The 27,046-nt window shown below is 34.0% G+C and overlaps 1 protein-coding gene across 1 annotated transcript in view; it reads left to right on the top strand.

Annotated features, from left to right (window-relative positions):
• The window catches only part of LOC143048741 (uncharacterized), a 31,811-nt gene extending 12,640 nt beyond the window's left edge, over positions 1 to 19,171 (top strand). The window contains exons 9-19 of the mRNA XM_076222607.1: positions 232 to 371; positions 1,123 to 1,852; positions 7,963 to 8,041; positions 8,489 to 8,572; positions 9,526 to 9,680; positions 10,667 to 10,836; positions 12,286 to 12,482; positions 15,770 to 15,946; positions 17,363 to 17,447; positions 17,766 to 17,872; positions 18,727 to 19,171. Coding sequence (XP_076078722.1) covers positions 232 to 371; positions 1,123 to 1,852; positions 7,963 to 8,041; positions 8,489 to 8,572; positions 9,526 to 9,680; positions 10,667 to 10,836; positions 12,286 to 12,482; positions 15,770 to 15,946; positions 17,363 to 17,447; positions 17,766 to 17,872; positions 18,727 to 18,777 — 1,975 coding nt within the window. The 3' untranslated portion in view covers positions 18,778 to 19,171. The remainder of the gene's footprint in view (positions 1 to 231; positions 372 to 1,122; positions 1,853 to 7,962; positions 8,042 to 8,488; positions 8,573 to 9,525; positions 9,681 to 10,666; positions 10,837 to 12,285; positions 12,483 to 15,769; positions 15,947 to 17,362; positions 17,448 to 17,765; positions 17,873 to 18,726) is intronic.
• Positions 19,172 to 27,046: the final 7,875 nt, after the last annotated feature.

Genomic DNA, 27,046 nt, shown 5'->3' with positions numbered 1-27,046 from the left:
ACTAATAAAAAAAATCATGCATCTAAGACTAAACTATCAATCCGTACCCATCCAACATCCAATGGATTTAGTGTAAAGACATCATAAACAGCCAGAGAAAAACATGACCTTGTGCAATGCCAAGTTCCAGGTATTACACAAACTCAATTTGTGATAGTTAAACTCTTAATGGACGTCCAAAATCTTCAGATACAATACAGTTATCTATTAATTCTATTATTGTTGTCACAGGAAAGACATTGGTGTACCACAGAGAGTAAGGAAGCTTAATTTACCATTCACAACAACAGCTGAGGAAGAAGAAGATGAAGAGGGAGTTGAAGATATGGATACAATGGCTGGTTTTACTCCACTAGAACCTCAGGCTAGTTGTAAGTAAAATACCTTGAAAAAGCCTCAGGCTAGTTGTAAGTAAATTACCCCTTTAGAGCCTCAGGCTTGCTCTAAATAAATTACCCCATTAGAGCCTCAGGTTAACTGTAAATGAATTAACCTATTAGAACCTCAGGCTAGTTGTAAGTAAAATACCCCACTTGAACCTCAGGCTAATTGTAAGTACCGGTAAACTACCCACTAGAACATCAGGCTAGTTGCAAGTCAAATATCCCCACTAGGGCCTCAGGCTAGTTGTAAGCAAAATACCACACTAGATTTACAGGTAATATAAAATTATGGAGATGTGGTATGATTGCCAATGAGACAACTATCCAACAAAAAAATGATTCATTTTACTTTTTTGTGAACAAGAACTTCCCCACAAGTTGTGGGTAGTAAGATATTTGAAACACGTATGAAGGATTCTTGCAAGAATTCCATGCCTTTCAGACAAGACACAGCTGACTTCGACCTTATTTTGTGGTTCAGCGATCAAGGTTCAGATTTTGTGATCAAGTTCCTATCTCAGATACTACTGTATTAGTTGTAAATATTGATTGTAATGTGTATATGTCTATCTGGCAGGTTTAATCTGATCTTGACCTCATTTTCATGGTTCATTGATCAATGTTAAGTTATTAAAGTTATGATTGTATTAAACCTGTATCTTAAAGACTCAATAAAAGATAAATCATGATCAGTACATCAGCCTAGATATTTCACCTTGTATACTCTTGTTTCTTTCAGCAACCTTTGTTTCAATGACCACTGCTCAGAGTAGTGGTTACCAGTCTATGATGGAGACAACTATTCCACTGGAAACAGGCAACCAGTTTGAAAATAACCTATTTCATTCTGGAAAACAAGAATTTGACTTGTCAGGAATTCATCCTCAGAAACAAACATTTAACTTGTCAGGAATTCATCCTCAAAAACAGATTTTAGACATGTCTGGAATTCATCTCCAACGGCAGACATGTGACTTGTCAGGAATTCTTTCTCAACGGCAGACATGTGATTTGTCATCAAGGCAATCCAAATCGTTGAAGGAACCCACAAAGTCTGACAATGTTTCATTGTTACAACCAAATGGACGACCACAGATTATGAAAAGTCAAGCGTTACCTGACACAAAATCTAATTTGGTGTCATCTAACCAAGTTTCTGCCAATCCAACACCCAGCAGAGGTGCCTCTAGAGTTGTTACACCAAACCAAATGTCAGACTTTCCTACATTGAGCAGAGGTGGTCCTATAGTGGTTTCACCAAACCAAGTATCAGGCAATCCTACACCCCATGGAGGTGCTCCTAGAGTGGTCACTCCAAACCAAGTGTCAGCTAATCCTACACCCAACAGGGCGGCTCCTAAAGTGGTTACACCAAACCAGGTGTCAGCCAACCTCCATCCTAACAGAAGAGTTCCTGAATTACCAACACCTAATAGATCTATTGAACCTACACCTAGTAAACATGTTATGTAAGTACTGATAGGATACATCATTGAATTGTTGTCCTGAATATGCATAAATATTTGAAACTGGACATAAAAAAAAAACAATAATATTTGACAGTTACATATCATTGACCAGGGTCCACACTGTTAACTGTGTAACATTGACAAAAATCTTCTTTGAGACCACTGGACAAATTTTTCTAATTTATTTGATCACCTACCCATACTCATCCAGATTTATTTTAGACTTACAAAGCCTAGCAAGAGTTAAAAGAATAAAATGGTAATGACTTGAGATGCATATTAGGCCAAAAATAAAATATTGTTTGTTTCCCCTCCCACCACCGACCGGTAAAATCGCTGCGACTCGAAAATTTTTATTGGCCATTCTTGTCCAAAATTTTTTTTTTGGTATGTTGGTTTTTGGTGATATCTTTTCGATGCTGTAGTAAACGTGCGTTAGTTTTTGGAAAGTTTGCTATAGCTTGCTATAGCAATAAACTTTCTTAAGGCATCGGCCTAACCGGAAAAGAGACAGCCTAACTTACTTTAGGAAGTGTGTCCTACTTCAAGATAATGTAGTACTGGTGTTTGAAAACTAATAATAGAAAGATGCTTTTGAAATTTTGAGCTCTTCTATTTTAATAGCATACAGCTTGAATAAAAAATGCACTGAATTTTCATTGATAAATCAAATAATTCAACTTCATTTGAAAGACGAACAAAAACTACTCCGCGGATCTGCGCTACGCGGAAAGTAAAATCAATACACACACGAGACAGCAGTTTCTACGTTATGATTTTATCCGTATTCTTCACACATGCGTCAGATTCATATATGTGTGCCTCCAAACGGGAGTACTACAATCCCGGTTTCAAATGTTTCCTCCGGTTGAAGAGAAAATTAATAGCGTGTTTAAAATATTTCATGAATGAACATTTTTCGTCGCTTTATACTACGATTTTTACAAATTTCTATTCAATATGTAAAAGCCCGAGAGTATCGGAAGTATCATGGTATCTCATCTGATATCGGCCCACAACAAACTCGGACTATAATAAACTCGGCCTTTTACATATTCGGCATAAGAAATCGGACTATAACAAAAATCGTAATTATACTAATTGCTATTAAGACTCCTAAACAAAGTTTTTGCTTATTTCTTATTATTTTTCTCCTTGGGGTCTATTTAGTTGTATTTTGAGGGGCCAACAGAAGGGAGGAATTTACTAAAGAACCCTAAGGGATTTTTTTTTTAATTTTCAATAACAATAATAAATTATAAACTTGAAGAAAACAGTAAGTGACAGACACACATGGTTTTCAGTAATGATCACAGGACCATAAAACAAATCAAATTAATTAAATTTAGGTTGAGTCCATGGTGTCACCCCACCTAACCCCTCATGTTTGAATACTTAAAAACAGTCAGATCCCCACTCCTAAACATTATATGTTCTTTATATGTTACAATAAAACAAATCAGATGAAATAAAAGGCGAGTCCCCTGGGGTCACTCTCACCCCCTGGTTTTTTGAGAACTTATTAACAGTTGAGACTTCAACCAATATACCATATATATTATTGTATGGGACAATGAAATAAATCAAATGAAATATAGAGGAACTCCAGAGGGGTCAGTCACCCCACCCATAAACCATATGTATTTTTGTATGTGTCAACAAAACAAATCAAATGAAATAAAGTGGGTGTCCCTTTGGGTCAGCCCCAACCCCTCATGTCTGGGAACTTAGAAACTGTCTAGATCCCCACCCCTAAACCATATATATTTTTGTATAGGGCAACAAAACAAATTCAATGAAATAAAGTGGGAGTCCCTTTGGGTCAGCCCCACCCCCTCATGTCTGAGAACTTGTAAACGGTCGAGATCCCCACCCCTAAACCATATATATTTTTGTATAGGGCAACAAAACAAATTAAATGAAATAAAGTGGGTGTCCCTTTGGGTCAGCCCCACCCCTCATGTCTGAGAACTTGTAAACGGTCGAGATCCCCACCCCTAAACCATATATATTTTTGTATAGGGCAACAAAACAAATTCAATGAAATAAAGTGGGAGTCCCTTTGGGTCAGCCCCACCCCCTCATGTCTGAGAACATGTAAACGGTTGAGATCCCCACCCCTAAACCATATATATTTTTGTATAGGGCAACAAAACAAATCAAATGAAATAAAGTGGGAGTCCCTTTGGGTCAGCCCCACCCCTTCATGTCTGAGAACTTGTAAACGGTCGAGATCCCCACCCCTAAACCATATCTATTTTTGTATAGGGCAACAAAACAAATTCAATGAAATAAAGTGGGAGTCCCTTTGGGTCAGCCCCACCCCCTGTTGTTTGACAACTTGGAAATGGTCAAGATCCCCTCCCCTTAACCATATATATTCTTGTACTGGACAATAAAACAAATCAAATTCAAAAGAAGGCGAGTCCCTAGGGGTCACTCCCATCCCCTTGTTGTTTGAGAACTTGTAAACGGCTGAGATCCACACCCACAAACCATATATATTTTTGTATGAGAAAATAAAATAAATCAAAATGAAATATAGAAGAAGTCCACAGGGGTGACCCAACCAACTTTTTTTGGAAAACTTATACAGTCGAGATGATCACCACCAAACCATATATATTCTATTTTATGGGGCAACAAAACAAAACCAATGAAATATAGTGGGAGTACCTCTGAGTCATCCCCAACCCCTCATGTTTGAGAACTTGTAAACGGTTGAGATCCCCAACCCTTAATCATAAATATTCTTGTATTGGACAATAAAACGAATAAAGTGAAATATAATTAAGTCCCTCTTTGTAACCCCACCCCATCCTGTTTTGAGAACTTGTAAACAGTCAAGATCCACCCCCTTTTCGAAAACTTGAAAACTGTTGAAATCCCCACACTGAAACAACATATAGTCTTGTACGGAATAATAAAACAAATCAGATGAAATAAAAGGCTAGTCCCCTAGGGCCACTCTTACCCTACCTCCTGCCTGTTTGAGAACTTGTAAACTGTCTAGATCCCCACCCCCAAATCATGAATATCACTTTACTAGACGGGACCAATTTGTATTGGACTTTGCTTAATGTCAGGCGACCCGTGGGAATGACTAATTTTGAGAGCTTTGTTTGGGAGACTTCGTAGCAGCATCCTGTTACAATTATTTCTTGATAAAGTTTTTTCTTTTTTAAGTAGGAAAAAAAGGTAACCATGCAATCTACACACTATCTATTTCAAATATTACAATCTACAGTTGCAAACTTTCCACAGGTGCTATCCAGCACTTTGATTTGTCATACCTTTTGCTGTAGTCAACAAGCGTTTTAAATCAAGGCATTTTTGCATTGAAGCGTCTATATGATTCGGAATCAAGGAAAACAAACATCACACGATTTGTGTTGTGTGCAAGGGTGATATTTGAAAATAAAAAATCTGAAGAACCTTTCAACCCACTGAGTGCACCTTGATTGGCTTTGTCTTTTACCTCTGTTCCTGTTTAAGGATGTTCGCTGCTCAGTTTCAAAATAAATAACTTTTCATAAAACTAATATGTATTGATAGGTAATAAATTGAGGAATCCAAAAAGCAAAAAAAATATAGGGGTCAATGTGCTTGTTTTAGAGACATTAGTCATTGAAATTTTGGCGGGAAAATGTTCTCTCTTGATTTTTCATAGCTTTATCATTGAACAGTTAAAGTTCTCAAATACTATTAAAAAATAAATGAAATTTTATAAGACTTTTACAAATGACTTATAATTATACACGTAAAAGATTTATAAAAAGAAAAATGGGGGTTCATGGGCAAAATTGTTTAAGGCATTCAAATGGTTAAAACCAGAGGATTCCGAAAATCTGACAAAAATTCCAAAACATGACAAGCAGACATCCTTAAGGGATAAAATCTTTGAGTAAATATGGTCTGAATCGTGCTTTGAAATCAATCTACTTTGTCTTCACTTCGAACAGGTTGGGCACAAGTCAGAAAATGTTGGATACCTGATTGAATTCCCTGCTTTCAGGGAACCTCCCTGATTTCTGGTGTAAACAAGACCCGTTTAAATGTGTTTTTATTATTCAATTTATGGCATGAAATTTACAAAAGGGCTCGTTTTACGTTATTACTGCATCAGTTGAATTTGTAAATACTCATAAGTATTCTAGGAACAACAAAACATGAATAAGTGAAGCCTTGTTTTTTCTAGAACTCGAAAAAACATACAAATCTTTTGTTTAGGAATTAATTGACCAAGCTGCATGATCCAGGTGTAACTGAACATCACTGAATTATATTCACTTCTATTGAAAATTTTTATTCATTGAATTTTAATTCCCAAGTCATTAACATATCTTTTTGTCATCTCATAATTGATGATCAATGTATGGATTGGTGAACACAGGAATTGTTTTGTTGTGAGTTATGCATCAAATTAGACTTGAAATAAGCTTGATTTTTAACTAATTAAACACTTGCTTTCATTAAACATTGTTATCACATGAAGAATGTGTGCTTTTGTAGATTTTATACCTTAGAATAAATAGGAAAAAAAATGAGTCCCTGTATACAGTTTTTAACACCAGAAACCTGGGATGTACACTGAAATCAGGGAATACCCCACTTTTCTTGACTTATCTTACCTATTGAATTTTGTAAAAATTCAATATAGAAAAATTATATCAAGAAATAAAATAAAATAATTTACCTACCTACCTATCCATACCCTGATAACCTCTGTGAATCATTTATTTTCTTAAATTAAGGAAAACTTACATGTTCGTGAATATTTAATTTCGTGGTTCTGCCAAAGTCTACATACATGCCTAAATAGATTTTTTTTACCGAGGGTATAGTTTGCCGGCCTAGATGGTCAAGAGACCCGCGGTAGCCCGCACAGTTCTTACGTGCGAATCATTTCATGGTTCACCTGTACCCATGTAATCCATGAAAATTAATATCCAACAAGTAAGAATGAATCCACAATACTAAGTTAAATCATTTTTGTGGAGCCTTCGACTTAAGTCGAAAAAGCGAGACTAAGCGATCCTATATTCCGTCGTTGTCATGGTTGGCGGCGATGGCGTCCATAAATTTTCACTCTGTGGTTAAATTTTTTAAAATTTTAATTACTTTCTTAAGGGACGACATCAAAAGTTCAATGAAGGATAAAAAACTTAATTCAAATAGTTTTTTCACTGACCCCCCTACCCCCCTATTAACTTAATTTGGGAAAAATTGATTGACCCATATGGATATATGTAAAAATCAATGTCGGATAACAAAATCTTGCAGCAGTTCAACCCCCCCACCCCCAAACTATTTGAATTAAGTTTTTTATCTTACATTGATCTTTTGATGTCGTCCCTAAACTGTCCTGGATTTCTACCAAACTTGGACAGAAGCTTGTTTATGATCATAAGATAGTATACAGAAGTAAATTTTGTAAAAATAGAATTCCATTTTTTCCATATTTTACTTTTAAATGGACTTAGTTTTTCTGCCAGGAAATATTACATTCACTCTGTGGTTAAAGTTTTTAAAATTTTAATAACTTTCTTAAACTATCCTGGGTTGGTACCAAATTGGACAGAAGCTTTTTTATGATCATAAGATAGTATCCAGAAGTAAATTTGTAAAAAAATAAATCCATTTTTCCGTATTTTACTTTTAAATGGGACTTAGATTTTCTGCCAGGAAACAACACATTCACTCTGTGGTTAAACTTTTAAAATTTTTAATAACTTTCGTATACTCTTTTGGATTTGTACCAAACTTAAACAGAAGCTTGTTTATAATCAAAAGCTAGTATCTATAAGGAAATTTAGTTTTCTTCCAGTTAACATTACATTTAGTCTGCAGTTAAAAGTTTTTAAACATTTATTAGTTTCATAAACTATCCTGGATTTTTACCCAACTTGAACAGAAGCTTCTTACAATTAAAAGATAATATTAACAGGAATATTTTATTGATTTATTTCCTCATTTTTGTTGAGCCTGCGATTAACAGAAAGAGTAGGCGAGACACTGGGTTCCGCGAAACCCATACAATTTTTTTTATATGAGCACATATTTTATGGACTTATATAAGCAAATTACCAGTTTATACATGTATTTTTTAGGTCTGATAGATTGTCCAACGTACCAATTTGTGCCACTCCAAGTGCCGTGCAGCAGACATCAATACCATGTACACCAAGTGTAAGTATTTATTTTCTGGATTATAATTAGTGTACCACTTGATAAGTTTGATGATTTTGTACTGTTCAAGAGTAAGAACCTTAGCTACTGTAATAGTTACATTTTCTGTGGTATCCAGATATAAATGATAAAATGACTTGACCAAATCTTTTTTGATAAAGTGACCATAAATTACAGGTCAAGTTCAACTGTTGATTGTAAATATTTACATAAATATTTACTATAAAATTGTCCAAAAATCATCCCCTAAATAGAAATGGTTACATGGTGATTATTTTATAAGGTTCAAACAATATCATAAAAGAAAGAATGTTTACTTAATAGAATGTGTATAAAGATGTGAAGCTGCTGATATACAATAATTCAACCAAAAGTCCATCAAATAACACATAAGAGTATGTCAAATCAAGACTGACTTAACAGCATGATCTATTATTTAATTTTCAGGTTATGCAGGATGTAGAAACTATCGCAGTAAACAATGTAGTCTACATGATCCTGGATTTACTTGGGAAAGGTGGCTCTAGTAAGGTAATTATAGTCAAAATAGTTAGAGAAAGGTTGTTGTAGTAAGGCAATCATATGTTTTTTGACATGCTGTGAAAAGTCAGCCTAAGTAAGGTTCAAAGAATGTACCTGTCCATATGACCTTTACCTAATTGTCCCTCTTTAAAGTTTTCATCATATGGTCATTTATTCAGTTGCTATAAGGAATACTTAAAAGTATTTTTGATTTTTGTCGAGCCTTCGACTTTTATCGAAAAAAGTGAGACATAGGGATCCTACATTCTGTCGTTAGCGACATCCACAAATATTTACTCTGTGGTTTTTGAAATTTTAATAACTTTCTTAAACTATCCTGGATTTCTATCAAACTTGGACATTAGCTTTTTTACTATTTTTTCTGTCTATGAAGAAGTGAGATGTTTTAAAGTGTGAACCACATTTTTTATGTTATTTCAAATAGGTAGAAAAAATATTACAGTCATTTCTTATAATTTAATTCTTAATTCCATTTTAAACCGGAGTAAATCATGAAAAAAAATTGATGACGCCACGGTCACATGAGCTGATAAACAAAACGCTGTCAGCCAATCAGAACTTCAGAAGACGTGTTACATCCAAAATTAAATTATTTATAAAGCCATTAAAGGGATTAAGTTTATCATTCAGTAAACATTACATATAGTCTGCAGTTAAAAATTTTTTTTTTTTTTATTAGAGTCATAAACTATCCTAGATTTTCACCAAACTTGGACAGAAGCTACTTACAATATAAAAATAGTATAGAGAGGAATATTTTATAATTTTTTCAACTCATTTTTGTTGAGCTTGCGATTAACAGCAAAAGTAGGCGAGACACTGGGTTCCTTGGAACCCTTATAATTTTTGTGTATGATTGTTAGATGTACACTTAAAATAGAACTGCAAACAGTAGTGTACAAAGTGTCATATTTTATGAATTGTCTATCATGCTTTTTCAGGTGTATCATGTCCATGATTCCAAGCCTCCATCCAAAGCACTCAAAGTAGTCAACCTAAATGATGCCAATGAAGAAATAGTCAATGGTTACAAAAACGAAGTGAAGTTACTGCTACAGTTACAGTATTGTCCAAAAGTAATCAAACTCTATGATTAGTAAGTAAAATGTATATAGCAATTAAACAATGCACATGTCTTCCCTGTAATCAAATCAAATGTCTCAAGCAAGTCGCACAATACACATTTGGATTGTTGCTTCTCTGAAATTAAATCCATATATATAGAGAATCACATAATACACATGTATCATCTCTGTAGATTGTAATCAAATCCATGTCTAGAGCAAGTCAAGCATTATACATGTGTCGTATCTGTCATACTCTAAGCAAGTCAATTAATACACATGTGTCATCTCTAAAATAAAATTTAAAGTCTCAAGCTAGTAAAAAAATACACATGTGTCATCTGCCATTATTTCAAGCAAGTCAATTTTTACACATGTGTCCTCTATGTAAATAAAGCCATGTTTAGAGCAAATCAAATACTACACATGTGTCATCTCTGTAATCATCTCAAGCAAGTCAATTATTACACATGTGTCATCTTTTATAATTTGAGCCATGAATCTCTCCCTGAAGTCTTTTGACAACAATGGAGTCATGGACCTGGCTGAACAATTTGACATTGATAAAACAGCTGTAGAAAATTTATTCACATTTTTATGCCCCATTTAAGGGGATAATGTTTTCTTGTCTGCATCCATTCGTCTGGTTGTCTGTCCATTTGTCGTGTGTCCCGCTTCAAGTTGAAGTTTTTGTTTGAGGCATTTTTTGATGAAGTTGAAGTCCAATCAACTTGAAACTTAGTACACATGTTCCCTATGATATGATCTTTCTAATTTAATGTCAAATTAGAGTTGTTACCCCATTTTCATGGTCCACTGAACTTAGAAAATGATAGTGCGAGTGGGGCATCTTTGTACTGGGGACACATTCTTGTTCTTGTCTGACTTGAACTAATCTTTTGTTCCTGTTGGTTTCTAAGCATGATAAGAGTTATTTTCAGCTTTGTGCTTATATTAAGTTCTTTTATTCTAAGTTATGTGTATTTCTTTCCTCATTATTCAGTATTTATTTTTTCAGTGAGTACAGACCAGAAGAAAACAAATTATATATAGTAATGGAGTATGGAAACTGTGACTTTGCTCAGTTTCTGAAAGATAAAATCAAAGAAGATTGTAAGCTGTCAGACCATTTGATCAAGTATTACTGGGAGTCTATGTTAATGGCAGTCCACGCTTTACATAAAGAAGGTAGGGGTCAAGGGTCATGGTCAGATCATTTGATCAAGTATAACTGGGAGTCTATGTTAATGTCAGTCCACGCTTTACATAAAGAAGGTAGGGGTCAAGAGTCATGGTCAGACCATTTGATCAAGTATTACTTTGAGTCTATGTTAATGGCAGTCAACGCTTTACATAAAGAAGGTAGAGGTCAAGGGTCATGGTCAAATCATTTGATCAAGTATAACTGGGAGTCTATGTTAATGGCTGTCCTCGCTTTACATAAAGAAGATAGGGGTCAAGGGTCATGGTCAAATCATTTGATCAAGTATAACTGGGAGTCTAAGTTAATGGCAGTCCACGCTTTACATTAAGAAGGTAGGGGTCAAGGGTCATTGGCAGACCATTTGATCAAGTATTACTGGGAGTCTATGTTAATGGCAGACCACACTTCAGATAAAGAAGGTAGGTGTCAAGGGTCATGGTCAAATAGTTTTATCAAGTATTACTGAAAGTCTATGTTGATGGCAGTCCACGCTTTACATATAGAAGGAAAGGGTCAAGGGTCATGGTTAGATCATTTGATCAAGTATTACTGGGTCTATGTTAATGGCTGTCCTCGCTTTACATAAAGAAGGTAGGGGTCAAGGGTCATGGTCAGATGATTTGATCAAGTATTACTTGGAGTCTATGTAAATGGCTGTACATGCTTTACATAAAGAAGATAGGGGTCAAGGGTCGTGGTTAGATGATTTGATCAAGTATTACTTGGAGTCTATATAGATGGATGTGCATGCTTTACATAAAGAAGGTAGGGGTCAAGGGTCATGGTCAGATCATTTGATCAAGTATTACTTGGAGTCTATGTAGATGGCTGTACATACTTTACATAAAAAAGGTAGGGGTCAAGGGTCATGGCCAAATAGTTTTATCAAGTATTACTGGGAGTCTGTTAATTGCAGTCCACGCTTTACATAAAAAGGTTGGGGTCAAGGGTCATGGTCAGATGATTTGATCAAGTATTACTTGGAGTCTATGTAGATGGCTGTACATGCTTTACATAAAGAAGGTAGTGGTCAGAGTCATGGTCAAATATTTTTATCAAGTATTACTGGGAGTCTATGTAGATGGCAGTCTACGCTTTACATAAAGAAGGTGGGGATCAAGGGTCATGGTCAGATGATTTGATCGATTATTACTTGGAGTCTTATGTAGATGGCTGTACATGCTTTACATAAAGAAGGTAGGGATCAAGGGTCATGGTGAAATATTTTTATTAAGTATTTCTGGGAGTCTATGTTAATGGCAGTCCACGCTTAAAGAAGGTAAGGATCACTGAAATCACTTAAAGTCAAGTTCTTTTCAATAACCTAGATAAACATGCATGTGTTAAAGATATGGACCATATCCATTTTCAAGATAAGGGTATATTGTGCTCAGTCTGAATGTACATAAAATATTTATCTTTATATTTTACAGGAATCATTCATTCAGACTTAAAGCCATCAAATTTCATCATAATAGGAGGTGCCTTAAAACTGATAGACTTTGGTATAGCTAAATCAGTGCAACCAGATAAAACCAGTGTTCTGACTGAAATGCAGGTTGGCACATTAAACTACATGAGTCCAGAGTCTATAGCAGATTATGGTTTAGATGAAAAACCAATGTATAAGGTATGATCATGTTGTAATTATCTCCCTTGAATAAGGTATGATCATTATTATAATTACCTCCTTTGTATAAGATATTGTAATGGTTACAAGAGTGCAATTATTCGTAATGCATTTTCCATAGGGTACCACTAGTGTTCCATATTTTTTTCCTTGAAGACTACACAAAATGGGTAGCAGTTCCTGATACTAGAAATGCTAGTGTTGCATTACAACTAAAAAAATATATAGGGTCATGGGGCTCTAATTGACTTAAAATGCAGTCGAAAAAAATCGCCTACTTTTTTCGCTTTAATAATGAAAAAGGCATATTTTTAATGGGTCCGATGTACAGAAATGGAAGATATTTTCTATACTTCATAAAATGTGAATATGATTTTCGGCAATTTTTAAGCCTAATTGGATAAGCTTTCGATTAAATATAATTCCAATCCTGTATCAACCAATCAGAAGCGGTATAGGATTCTATTCTGAGTACCATCTTGGGGTAAAAAACTTGCCAGTAAAATGTAAACAAATAATTGCGCTCTTGTAAGGGCTATTCCAGTAAAATTTACCTAGGAGGGGCGGAACGCCGACGATATTTTTTTCCATAGGTGGGGGGTTATCAACATAATTGTATTCTGGAGGGTGGTGGTCCCGATTTAAATTCATTTCTGTTGGTGGGGGGTTTCTGAATGATAGGTTAAACATATTGTTCCCCCTGTTATGAAGGAAGATTCTCCTGAAAAGGTCATCCGACTGCAAATAAAGTTGGCAGACCACTAATTTTAAGCATCCGTTTGTGTTCTTGTCAAACCAGTGATCGGGAAGGACGTGCCCCCTGCGCCTATAGCGCATATAGACAAGAAATGGCGCATACAGTGAGAAATGTAAGCGCCCACGTGGCGCACGATACTTTTCACTTCGTTTCGAAACGTTTAGATATCGTCAAATGAATTTCCGATCGTGTTCCATGCCGCCATGTGTGTGTACACAACTGTGTAATGTTCCTCCAATAATAGGAGCACCTATATATTTTTGGGACGTCTCGGATGTTTACCTATGATAATAGAACCATGCGATTTCACGTCTCGGGTGTTTTCCTATTGTAATGATAAAACCATGCGGTCTAACTGATAACCCGAAAAACTTAATTAACCATCATTCATGATATATATTTTTTTTATAAACAACTTTAAATTTGTTAAATTTGGCTAGTACAGACGAGATTTAGCCCTTATAATAATCTCATTTAGTTTAGCTTGCTATTATTTCGATTGAAGAACCCCAAAGACTTTTTAGGAATATAGTTTTTGTCTCCATAAAAGACGCTTAACTGTCCTTGTCATTTTTTGGTCTTTGGCTCATTTTGACATTTTGTAAACATGACTTCTTCAGCGATTTGTTGTTTTGTTCTATGAATTAATGGTACTCTATACTGTTATTCTTGTCACCGTGATGAAGATATAATGATACAAGAAGTGCAGAGGAATTGCCTGAAATGTCATCTGATACGGAACGTCTGGAATAAGTATGGTATCGACGAAGACCCAAATTTAATGTAAAAAAAACCAACATGAACATGAACAAGGCAACAGTACCAGTTTAAACATTGTAAATAAAGGTTAACTTAAATATTGTTGCGGTTGGAAGAAGTTATTGTATATTCATTGAAATTGAAATGGCAGAATTTGCTGTACTTAAATCTCTTTCCTTGCAAAGAATATGTCCTTAATAAGGTGGACTGGCCAATTCTTTGCAATTTTTGTCCCAAATAATATTTTATTGCATAAAGTTTATAACAACTTCAAATACCCTCTCCCTTGTATACCGTCTCCCCACAAAAAAATATGTGTGGGTGACATCCAAACTATGCGGTCCATAAAAAAATATTTATATTTGGCACAGACAATTAGATTTTTATTTCGCATGTTGCGTGGGTGGTATTGAAGGAAAAAAATGGCCTAATTTTTGCGGAAAAATATGGCCTTGTTACACAGGAGAGTATATCATCTTCCTCAACATTTGCCTATTGAAAAAAAAAATGTATATAAGAAATACAAAAAATAAAAAAAGAATTACATTGTGCCTACCAAAAATATTTTATGGCTCAAACTAAACTCTGAAACATCAAATGGTTGGTGCCAACCAGTTTCCCCACCTGAAGAATATGTCGTACCTGAAAATGTTATTGACAGTTTTAAAAATAAAATGGGTCATAATTAAAATCGCACCCCCCTTTTTCGGTCACTGTGAGCTATTGCCGTCATGTTGCATCTGTCGTCTGCTGCTCCATAACATTGTTACATGTTTCATTTTATATTTTAATAGCAACATAGCTAGTATAAAAAAGAAGATGTGGTATGATTGCCATTGAGACCAGAGGCGGATTTAGGGGGGGCGGGGGGGGGGGGGGGGGGGCCCCCTTTTTGGATGCACTGAAATAGATAAACCAACAAATTTTACATTTATTTGACAGGATGCAACATTTTTGTATACTTTAAAAAACTAGCTAACTTTTATTTTTTTTCTCTAGGTAGGGGGTCTTGGAAGAAAATACATGTTCTAGGTGGGGGTGTATTTTTTTAATCTTTTCCATAGGTGGGGGGTCAAAAAATAAGTGGCGTTCCACCCCCCCCCTGGATAATTTTTACTGGAATAGCCCTAACCTAATGCTGTAATTATCTCCCATGAATAAGATATTATCATAATTATAATTATCTCCCTTGTATAAGATATTATGTTGTTATTATCACTTGTTTAAGTTTTGGAATAGGACCCCAGTTACATGATATCAGTCCAGCATACAAATGAAGTCCCTTAATAAATCAACTATCTTTTAAATGGGATGTTCTCTTAAATGCCAGTCATGACGCACCAAGAACCATAAAGGGGGCTACTAGTATAAGAAAGTAAATAAAATTTTGTAGTCTTATATAGGGAATAAAAAATCTGCCTGTTTACTTGGATAAAATTGCATTGAAGTAATGGGGGATTAATTGGGTCTTCATTCTATATAATCGCATGGTAATTATCTCCCTTGTATAAAAGAGGGGCGCAAGATACCAGAGGGACAGTCAAACTCATAGATCGAAAAATAAAGCCATGGCTAAAAAAAACAGACAAATAATAGTACACAAGACACAACATAGAAAACTAAACACTAAGCAACACAAGCCCACCAAAAACTGGGGGTGATTTCAGGTGCTCCGGATAAGATATGATGTTTCCAAATACATAAATAAAATTTCCCTTACAGACAGTAAAATGTCTTGAAGATGGACAATACATACAATTCTTTGTTACAGATAGGTGTGAAGAGTGACGTCTGGTCCCTTGGATGTATTTTATACAATATGGTGTATGGTTTTACTCCATTCCAAAGAATCAACAAACAGTTTGCCAAACTTCAGGCTATCACAAACTCCAGTTATGTCATTCATTTCCCAGAAATAGAGGACAAACGTCTGCTGGATGTCATGAAGGTTAGTAGGTTCTCTCCCCAGATATAGAGGACAAACGTCTGCTGGATGTCATGAAGGTTAGTAGTAGGTTCTCTCCCCAGATATAGAGGACAAACGTCTGCTGGATGTCATGAAGGTTAGTAGGTTCTCTCCCCTGAAATAGAGGACAAACGTCTGCTGGATGTCATGAAGGTTAGAAGTTATCTCCCCTGAAATAGAGGACAAACGTCTGCTGGATGTCATGAAGGTTAGTAGGTTCTCTCCCCAGATATAGAGGACAAACGTCTGCTGGATGTCATGAAGGTTAGTAGGTTCTCTCCCCTGAAATAGAGGACAAAAGTCTGCTGGATGTCATGAAGGTTAGTAGGTTCTCTCCCCAGATATAGAGGACAAACGTCTGCTGGATGTCATGAAGGTTAGTAGGTTCTCTCCCCTGAACAAGGTATAAATGAATGAATAGAAATTATATGGAAAATACAATAAAAGAGATTTCATACATATGTATCAGAAAGCATATGTATAAAGAAGTTTAAAACAACAACAAAAATAAATTAGGAGATAACTGTATTGTATTTTAAGTTTGGCAATTGTAAAACATAGATTTTGCTGTTGCAAACTGAGTTTACCTAGAGATATGAGTGGAGCTAGGTAAACGGTTATTTGCGACAGCAAAATTAAGTTTTTCAAAGTCTAAGCTTAAAATACAATACATTTATGTCCAATCTAATGCCAAATATTAAAATAAATTCCATTTGATAAATACTTAAGCATAAAATGCCAAAAATGAAAAAGTCTGAGATACTGTTGTATGTTCTTTTGATAGCTATAGTATACAACAATGTGAGGTCATATGTAAACTCCCGATGGCAAAAATTAACAATAAAATTATTCAAAACTTCTGTATGCATCTTTGCCTATTTTTTTATAGAAATTACATTAAAAAAAATCAGAATTCGAAATGGTGGCTTTCTTTGTTACTAACTGGTAGAAAATGGAATTTTATTCTTCTAAATATTTGTCAACGTCCAATGAAAATTATTGTTACAAACAAATTTAAAATTGCATTAAAATTTATCATTGTATCTGTACTTTCATGATTATTTTGCAGTCCCATTTACTGATTTCACCAGTCAGGGTATTTGTTCAATGACAAAGTCGATATAATTTTCTTTTTTCAGTAAGATGGTTGCATATTTTATTAGTTGCACTCCCCTACACTTAAAAATATTTAACATGCAATTATACAACATAGTTTATTAGTTGCACTCCCCTACACTTAAAAATATTTAACATACAATTATACAACATAGTTTATTAGTTGCACTCCCCTACACTTAAATATATTTAACATACAATTGTACAATATATGAAAACAAAACAAATATTATCCATCAGATTTCAATTATATACAAGATATGTTATTCTTACTATTTTTAGAAATGTTTGATCAGAGATCCTAAAGTTCGACCAAGCATTGAAGATTTACTTTACCATCCATATCTGAAGAGGGAGAAAAAAGAAGGTATAAACCGATTAGAGCTATTGCTGATAAGTTTATCAACATTTCTGAAGAGAGCATTGTAATGTGTTTTGACTTCCATATTCAAAGACTCTATTGTTACAAATATGTTGACAAAGTACCACTTGAGTAAAATGAAAATGAATGAAAAAAAGTCACAACATGACTATTTGATTAATGAATTTAACTGTGTTTTACAGAACTTAAGACGAAATGAATCAAAATAGAATGGACTATATTATCCAATTGGTTTTTATTTTTTCCCCTATAAAGTAAGTGTTATATTCAATTTTTTCAGCTTGCATTTTGTATTACTTTCAGAACCATCAGTAGTAGACAAAAGAATAGAGAGACTTGTAGAAAGATTAGCAGATAAAGTATCTTCCCCTAATACTCTACGGAGTCTACTGAGGAGTGAAATATTAAAGGTATGTCACCTAATACACTTAAAGTATCTTCCCCTAATACTCTACGGAGTCTACTGAGGAGTGAAATATTAAAGGTATTAATTATAGGCAATTTGTACTTTTTTCTTTTGATCTTACTGCTTATTATTAATTTGTATCATGTAAAGACCTGATACTTGAAAATATTAGGCATTTTTATGCTCCACTTAGGAGCATTATTTTTTCATTCTGTGCAGCCATTTGTCCGTTTGTCTTGCTTCAGGATAAAGTTTTCGGTCAAGGAAGTTTTTGAAGAAGTTGAAGTCCATTCAAATTGAAACATAGTACACATGTTCCCTGTGGTACGATCTTTCTAATTTTAATGCCAAATTAGAGTTTTTACCCCAATTTAACAGTCAGTTTAACATAGAAAATAATTATGTACATTTTGATATATAATTGATTATTGTGGATTCATTATTATTCGTTGGATACCAATTTTCATGGAATTTGTGGGTATAGGTATATTGTTTATAAATGTTCAACGAATTACAAATTTCCAATAGACTTTTATGTAGACTTTGGAAAACCACAAAATTAAATATCCATTAACATGTAAGTTTTCCCTAATCCATGACAATTGGTATGTACAATTCGAATGAATCCACAGTATAACTGTTAATTCAGAAATGTTTGTGATGTTTTTATTATCGCAATAATTTAAACTCGCATTTTGACATTTATTATTTGAATTAAACAGGATTTTTCTCAATATTGTAAAAATTAAAATTGCATTTTAGTCAAAAATGTCAAAATCACAATAATTTCTGATTTACAGTAATTTGATGAGATAAAGAGTTAAGATAATTGTAAAAAAACTTATTCTATAATTTCAGGGAATGTCAGCTGAAAGAGAATGTCCAGAAAACAAAGAAAATGTTCATTAACTGAATATTAGCAATGTTAATAGTGGAAGACATGCTATGGGCATCATGGAGGTGTCAATGCTTTTAATGAGAAAATAAAACTAGGTCTAACACCTGTGGCTGAAATAGATAATGAGGAGGAAATGCATTTTAATCAAAATCTGTTTGAAGAAAAATGTGTTTTTACATTCTTTCTGGCTTTAAAAGCTTTGTTGAATTTTTATATATCTTATGTAATATATATTAGTCCTATTGGTTTACATTTATAGATTATTAAGATTACAAGATGAAGAGAAATTTGTTATTTTATTTTAATCCAGGTTCAAAAGATAAGGCTATATTTTTATTTCTTTAAATTAATGGATGGATCAATAGTCTATGTGCTACTGTCATACAAGTGAGAGGTTTTGCAAGCTTAAAATTTATTAGGGGGTTTCCTTTTCACTTAAAGAGCAGAATCTGTGGGTTTTACATCTATGATACAGCAATTCAACAACAAATTACACCAAGTGCTTAAGCAAGAAACACACAACTGTTTTAATGTTATATTCTTTTGTCATACATGTAGAATTGTTCACTCTAGGTGCCCGTGCTAGGTGTATCCCTTGTCAAACACACAAAATCGCTATGTTTGCTTTATAAGTAGATATTTTTGTGCAACTGTTTAAATGATTTCATTAGTTTTGATAAGATAAGTAGAAAAAATAGTGGTACTTTGAAATCACCAAGTTCCTATCCATTTAAGAAGTATTAATATGTGTAGTTTACTATATGTTTTGTTCATTGTTGAAGGTGATATGGTGATCTACATGCTTACATTCATGTTTTATTGACTCTGGTGGATAGATGTCAATGGCAATCAAACTAGAACTCTCCATTATAATATAAAATATAGGATAAATAAAAAAATTAAGGCAAAGTAATATGGTACATTTTGTACTTACATTTGTTTCATTTTGTCAGTTTTTATAGACTTTCTCTTTATGAGTTTACCTTGGGGTTCACTATTTCTGTTTTCACTTTTTTGCATGATTAACCATAAACAGTAACCTGAGTAGGAAGGAGAGTTGTCTTATTGACACTCATACCACATCTTCTTATATCCAAAGAGAGTAATTTATTAATACTTCAGTTCAGAGAAAAGGGTTTAATGAATGGTGATTTACTACACTGTGCTGTATTAATTGTACATTATTTTAGCCACTTACCATTCAGTTAATTTATTAAAGATAAATGTGTTATAATTCATTTTGAAGATTCATATTTATGCAGTTGAATCACTCTTTAAAAACCTTTTAAATGTCTTTTCTTGATGTATTTGAATAACTTTTATCCTGTAATATTTTGTATACTGTTTGTACTATCATTTTAGACTGTCTGTAGTTCTGCTTGAAGACTTGTTTAATTTCGTCTAACTTTATTATGTTAGTATGTCTGTATATCTGTATTTCTGAGACTTCTTTACTTCTTATGTTAAATGTCTGTACTTCTGTTTTAAGATTTGCTTACTTCTCTTTTACGTCTATTTGTTATTGTATAGAAATAAATATACATCATTGTCTTATTTTCATTATTAATATACTTTTATAACCAAATGCTGTTTATTGGTATAAAAATGCTTCATTCGAAGTCCATTCTTTCGTAAGAAGAAAGACGAGGGTTACAGGTGGAATGAGAATGTGTCTGGTAATATCATGTCTGTTTTTTCCTTTATTACTGAGTTTTAAGGACAGTATTGTCAATCTTGTACAGGTAGAAGAAAGACAAGGGTTACAGGTAGAATGAGAATGTGTCAGGTAACATCATGTCTGTTCTTTCCTTTATTACTGAGTTTTAAGGACAGTATTGTCAATCTTGTACAGGTAGAAGAAAGACGAGGGTTACAGGTAGAATGAGAATGTGTCTGGTAATATCATGTCTGTTCTTTCCTTTATTACTGAGTTTTAAGGACAGTATTGTCAATCTTGTACAGATAGAAGAAAGACGAGGGTTACAGGTGGAATGAGAATGTGTCTGGTAATATCATGTCTGTTTTTTCCTTTATTATTGAGTTTTAAGGACAGTATTGTCAATCTTGTACAGGTAGAAGAAAGACGAGGGTTACAGGTAGAATGACAGGTAGGCATAGTCATTGAGTTGACTAGAGATAATGAAATGACATAGTCATTGAGTTGACTAGAGATAATGAAATGGCATAGTCATTGAGTTGACTAGAGATAATGAATTGGCATAGTCATTGAGTTGCCTATAGATAATGAAATGGCATAGTCATTGAGTTGACTAGAGATAAAGAAATGGCATAGTCATTGAGTTGACTAGAGATAATGAATTCTAATGCAACGTTTGTAACGTTCATTTTGATTGGATAACGTCACTTTCTTACATGGCATCAATTGACAATTGATGCTATGGGACGTACGCGCAAGCGCAGACGGCATATGACAGATTTTAAATACATGTTTTAACGTTGTTTTCTGTCAGTTTCATTAGAATGGAGATAACTGTATTGTATTTTAAGCTCCGACGGCATCAATTTGGGATTTGATGGTCGCAAATACCCGTTTACTGTCTCCGCTAACGCGTCGCCAGTAAACTTAATTTGCGACCATCAAATCCCAAATTGATGCCGTCGGAGCTTAAAATACAATACAGTTATCTCCTAAATGACATAGTCACTAGGTTGACTAGAGATAATGAAATGGCATAGTCATTGAGTTGACTAGAGATAATGAATTGACATAGTCATTGGGATGACTAGAGATAATGAAATGACATAGTCATTGAGTTGACTAGAGATAATGAATTGACATAGTCACAAGGTTGACTAGAGATAATGAAATGGCATAGTCATTGAGTTGACTAGAGATAATGAATTGGCATAGTCATTGAGTTGACTAGAGATAATGAATTGACATAGTCACTAGGTTGACTAGAGATAATGAAATGGCATAGTCATTGAGTTGACTAGAGATAATGAATTGGCATAGTCATTGAGTTGCCTATAGATAATGAAATGGCATAGTCATTGAGTTGACTCGAGATAAAGAAATGGCATAGTCATTGAGTTGACTAGAGATAATGAAATGGCATAGTCATTGAGTTGACTAGAGATAATGAATTGGCATAGTCATTGAGTTGCCTATAGATAATGAAATGGCATAGTCATTGAGTTGACTAGAGATAAAGAAATGGCATAGTCATTGAGTTGACTACAGATAATGAAATGACATAGTCACTAGGTTGACTAGAGATAATGAAATGGCCTAGTCATTGAGTTGACTAGCGATAATGAATTGACATAGTCATTGAGTTGACTAGAGATAATGAATTGACATAGTCATTGAGTTGACTAGAGATAATGAATTGACATAGTCATTGGGTTGACTAGAGATAATGAAACGGCATAGTCATTGGGTTGACTAGAGATAATGAAATGACATAGTCATTGAGTTGACTAGAGATAATGAAATGACATAGTCATTGGGTTGACAAGAGATAATGAAATGACATAGTCATCGGGTTGACTAGAGATAATGAAACGGCATAGTCATTGAGTTGACTAGAGATAATGAAATGGCATAGTCATTGAGTTGACTAGAGATAATGAAATGACATAGTCATTGGGTTGACTAGAGATAATGAAACGGCATAGTCATTGAGTTGACTAGAGATAATGAAATGACATAGTCACTAGGTTGACTAGAGATAATGAAATGGCATAGTCATTGAGTTGACTAGAGATAATGAATTGACATAGTCATTGAGTTGACTAGAGATAATGAATTGGCATAGTCATTGAGTTGACTAGAGATAATGAATTGACATAGTCATTGAGTTGACTAGAGATAATGAATTGACATAGTCACTAGGTTGACTAGAGATAATGAAATGGCATAGTCATTGAGTTGACTAGAGATAATGAATTGGCATAGTCATTGAGTTGCCTATAGATAATGAAATGGCATAGTCATTGAGTTGACTCGAGATAAAGAAATGGCATAGTCATTGAGTTGACTAGAGATAATGAAATGGCATAGTCATTGAGTTGACTAGAGATAATGAAATGACATAGTCATTGGGTTGACTAGAGATAATGAAACGGCATAGTCATTGGGTTGACTAGAGATAATGAAATGACATAGTCACTAGGTTGACTAGAGATAATGAAATGGCATAGTCATTGAGTTGACTAGAGATAATGTAATGACATAGTCATTGAGTTGACTAGAGATAATGAAATGACATAGTCATTGAGTTGACAAGAGATAATGAAATGACATAGTCATTGGGTTGACTAGAGATAATGAAGCGGCATAGTCATTGAGTTGACTAGAGATAATGAAACGGCATAGTCATTGAGTTGACTAGAGATAATGAAACGGCATAGTCATTGAGTTGACTAGAGATAATGAAATGACATAGTCATTGGGTTGACTAGAGATAATGAATTGGCATAGTCATTGAGTTGACTAGAGATAATGAAATGACATAGTCATTGGGTTGACTAGAGATAATGAATTGGCATAGTCATTGAGTTGACTAGAGATAATGAAATGGCATAGTCATTGAGTTGACTAGAGATAATGAAATGGCATAGTCATTGAGTTGACTAGAGATAATGAAATGACATAGTCACTAGGTTGACTAGAGATAATGAAATGGCATAGTCATTGAGTTGACTAGAGATAATGAAATGACATAGTCATTGAGTTGACTAGAGATAATGAAATGACATAGTCATTGGGTTGACAAGAGATAATGAAATGACATAGTCATTGGGTTGACTAGAGATAATGAAATGACATAGTCACTAGGTTGACTAGAGATAATGAAATGGCATAGTCATTGAGTTGACTAGAGATAATGAAATGACATAGTCATTGAGTTGACTAGAGATAATGAATTGACATAGTCATTGGGTTGACAAGAGATAATGAAATGACATAGTCATTGGGTTGACTAGAGATAATGAAACGGCATAGTCATTGAGTTGACTAGAGATAATGAAATGGCATAGTCATTGAGTTGACTAGAGATAATGAAATGACATAGTCATAGAGTTGACTAGAGATAATGAAATGGCATAGTCATTGAGTTGACTAGAGATAATGAAATGGCATAGTCATTGGGTTGACTAGAGATAATGAAATGACATAGTCATTTGGTTGACTAGAGATAATGAAATGACATAGTCATTGAGTTGACTAGAGATAATGAAATGGCATAGTCATTGAGTTGACTAGAGATAATGAAATGGCATAGTACATTGAGATAATGAAATGACATAGTCATTGAGTTGACTAGAGATAATGAAATGGCATAGTCATTGAGTTGACTAGAGATAATGAAATGGCATAGTACATTGAGTTTACTAGATATAATGAAATGTCATAGTCATTTGGTTGACTAGAGATAATGAAATGGCATAGTCATTGAGTTGACTAGAGATAATGAAATGACATAGTCATTGAGTTGATTAAAGTTAATGGTGATTATGGTCAATATGTTATTGAGTTGTCTAAAGGTGATGCTGGAAGATAGTCATTGAGTTGACTAAAGATAATAGAATAGCATAGTCATTAAATTGCCTAATATAATGGAATAGCATAATCATTGAGTTGACTAAAGATAATAGATAGCATAGTTATTGAGTTGTCTAAAGATAATGGGATAGCATATAGTCACATGGTTGTCTAAAGATACCGGGATGGCATTGTCATTGGGTTAGCTAAAGCTAATGAGTAGGATGTGATTGAGTTGTCTAAAGATAATGGAATAGCAGGCCCGTAGCCAGGAATTTCCAAAAAGGGGAGGGGAGCTAATTTGGACTCATGAACTCGACTTTAGCAGTCACAATTCGAACAGATTGTTGACTTTAGCAGTGCTTATTTGTTTTCGAGGGGGAGGGGTTCCCCGAACCCCTTGGGCTACTGGTATGAATAGTATAGTCTTTGAGATGAATGAAAGATAATGTGATATTAGCATAGTCATTGAGATGACTAAAGATCATAATGGAATAGCATAGTAAGTACTTGAGTTGTTTAAAGATAATGAAATAGCATCGTCATTGAGATGCCAAAAAGTAATGGGATAGCCGATAGTCGTTGGTTTGTTTAATCTAATGATAATGATAGTCATTGGGTTTGTTAAAATGTAATGGAAAGGACAGTCAAATTGGGTTGTTATAATCTAATGGAAAGGATTATATGGTCATGAGTTTGTCAGTTTAATCTAATGAAAAGATGGTAAAACCCCTTTTCATTTTTGGGCATTTTTTGGGGGAGGGGGAACATATAATTCAAACCGGTATTTAGTGTGTGCGGATTGGATCCAGGTAGGCGTAGACAGTGCCTCCATAATATAATAATTTTTATTTTCATTCATGAAAATTCATTACGTTTTTCACTTTTTTTTTTATATAAAATCGTCCAAATTTTGTTTTGTCTCGCTTTACTCGGCAGTAACTTTAATCCGTCTAAGGAAGCACCCCTCCCCCTTTTAAAATCTCCATGGTCCTTCTTCTTCTTCTCCGGATCTTTACACCCTTTATAGGGTAACCATACTTTGTATGTCGAACAGTTCCACCACCAAAAAAATAATTGAAGAATAAATTAACAATCCTAACACAACAACATATACACTATATACATTTTTAAGTCTTTATGTGTTTTTTATAAAGGAGGTTTACAGGTTTTATTTTGACTCTTACATGGGAAGTTTACAGTTTTTAAGACTTTTAACATGCAATTAAAGGAAAAATTAATATTTTTCATATATTTTTTTTATTTTTGGTTACTTAAGAAATAATTCATGGAAGCCATAGATTTGTTGGAAATTTACACATGGCCTGGGCCGTGATATTCGAATTTTATCCTGAGCGTTAGCGAGGGATAAAATTAACGAATATCACGGCCCAGGCCATGTGTAAATTTACAACAAATCTATGGCTTCCATGAATTATTTCGATTCTAATAGGACAAATACGATCATTAAAAAACTGAAGCAATGATGGGAATACCGTGTGTGTGGCTGTTCTATTTTACCCACTGTTCGATAAATGTAAAACAAATCTAATAAACCTGCATGAATGATTTCTTAACTAACGACTAGAAAAAAAATGTGATTACTTTTTTTACTTCTCAGTAAACCCAACATTTGCAATTTTAAATTTACATTTTTTATCGTAAGCTACCGTCAAATTCACTGTTGACATGTTGTAACCAAGGAGCCGCCATGTTGACTTGCTGAAATCAGTAAATGTGCGAATAATGCAATAGAACAGAAAACAAGCAACACCTACCTCAATACTTTATTTTAATGCAATTGTATCCGAGTTTAGAAGGTAAAGGCAAGAGAAAAACCTTCAGCTTTGACGTTTTCATTCGTATGACGTCATGTTTTGAAATGACGTTAATGCGCAAAAATCATTACTGGAATTTCGCGGAATTTTAATTTATTTTGTTTTTGTCCATTTTTACATTCTCTAATGTGTAAATTCTTTTTGTTATGCATCAGAATCAGAATAAATGTTCTGTAGGGTTTTATTCAATTGTAATTGTTAACACGGCGAAATCCACAACCGTTTACACATACGTTACGATACATGTGGATTTACGTGGGAGGCATATTTAAACAGCCACTTGTGTACATCTTGGAGTCTGCGCTAAGTATAGATATATCGAGAATTTTATCACGGTGTTGTTTACAAAGCGAAAGAAGCACGTCATATTAGAATGATCAATATTTAATATGATAACCAAAGTACGGGAAAATATTCAAATTCTCAGCGAAGAAATTACAACAGAGATAGAAAGAATAAGCAGAAAACTGTGCTATGACCTCCATTGTGGCAGAACATTATTACACAAAAGGATGGCAGTATCAAAGCAGTCTGAGGCAAAAGACCCCGGGTGCAATGTCTAGATAACTATTAATTAATTTTTACCCCCAAAAATAAAAATTAAGTTAGTTAATTATCAGACATATATATTAAAAGGAAGCTTAAGAGTAAACTTAATTGGGCAATGTAACACAAAAAGGAATATACAATATTTTAGTTTTTTTTAAAAGGCCTAAATTGGTAATATCTCAGATCAAATATTTTAGATTTTATAAAAGTATTATGATTCTATATTATCAACCTCTATTTTAACTGTAGAACAACTGGTTAAATAGAAATAAACTGATATAAATTCTGCATGTTCTGTACAGTAACATAACAGTTAATTTTAATTTTAGTGGTGTACATAGTAATGATAAATCCCAGACCATTAAATACCAATCTATATTT

This window comes from Mytilus galloprovincialis, chromosome 10 (assembly GCF_965363235.1).
Source record: "Mytilus galloprovincialis chromosome 10, xbMytGall1.hap1.1, whole genome shotgun sequence".
Lineage (NCBI taxonomy): Eukaryota > Metazoa > Mollusca > Bivalvia > Mytilida > Mytilidae > Mytilus > Mytilus galloprovincialis.
Note: the sequence above shows the minus strand (reverse complement) of the source record. Positions and strands in the feature narration are given on the sequence as shown.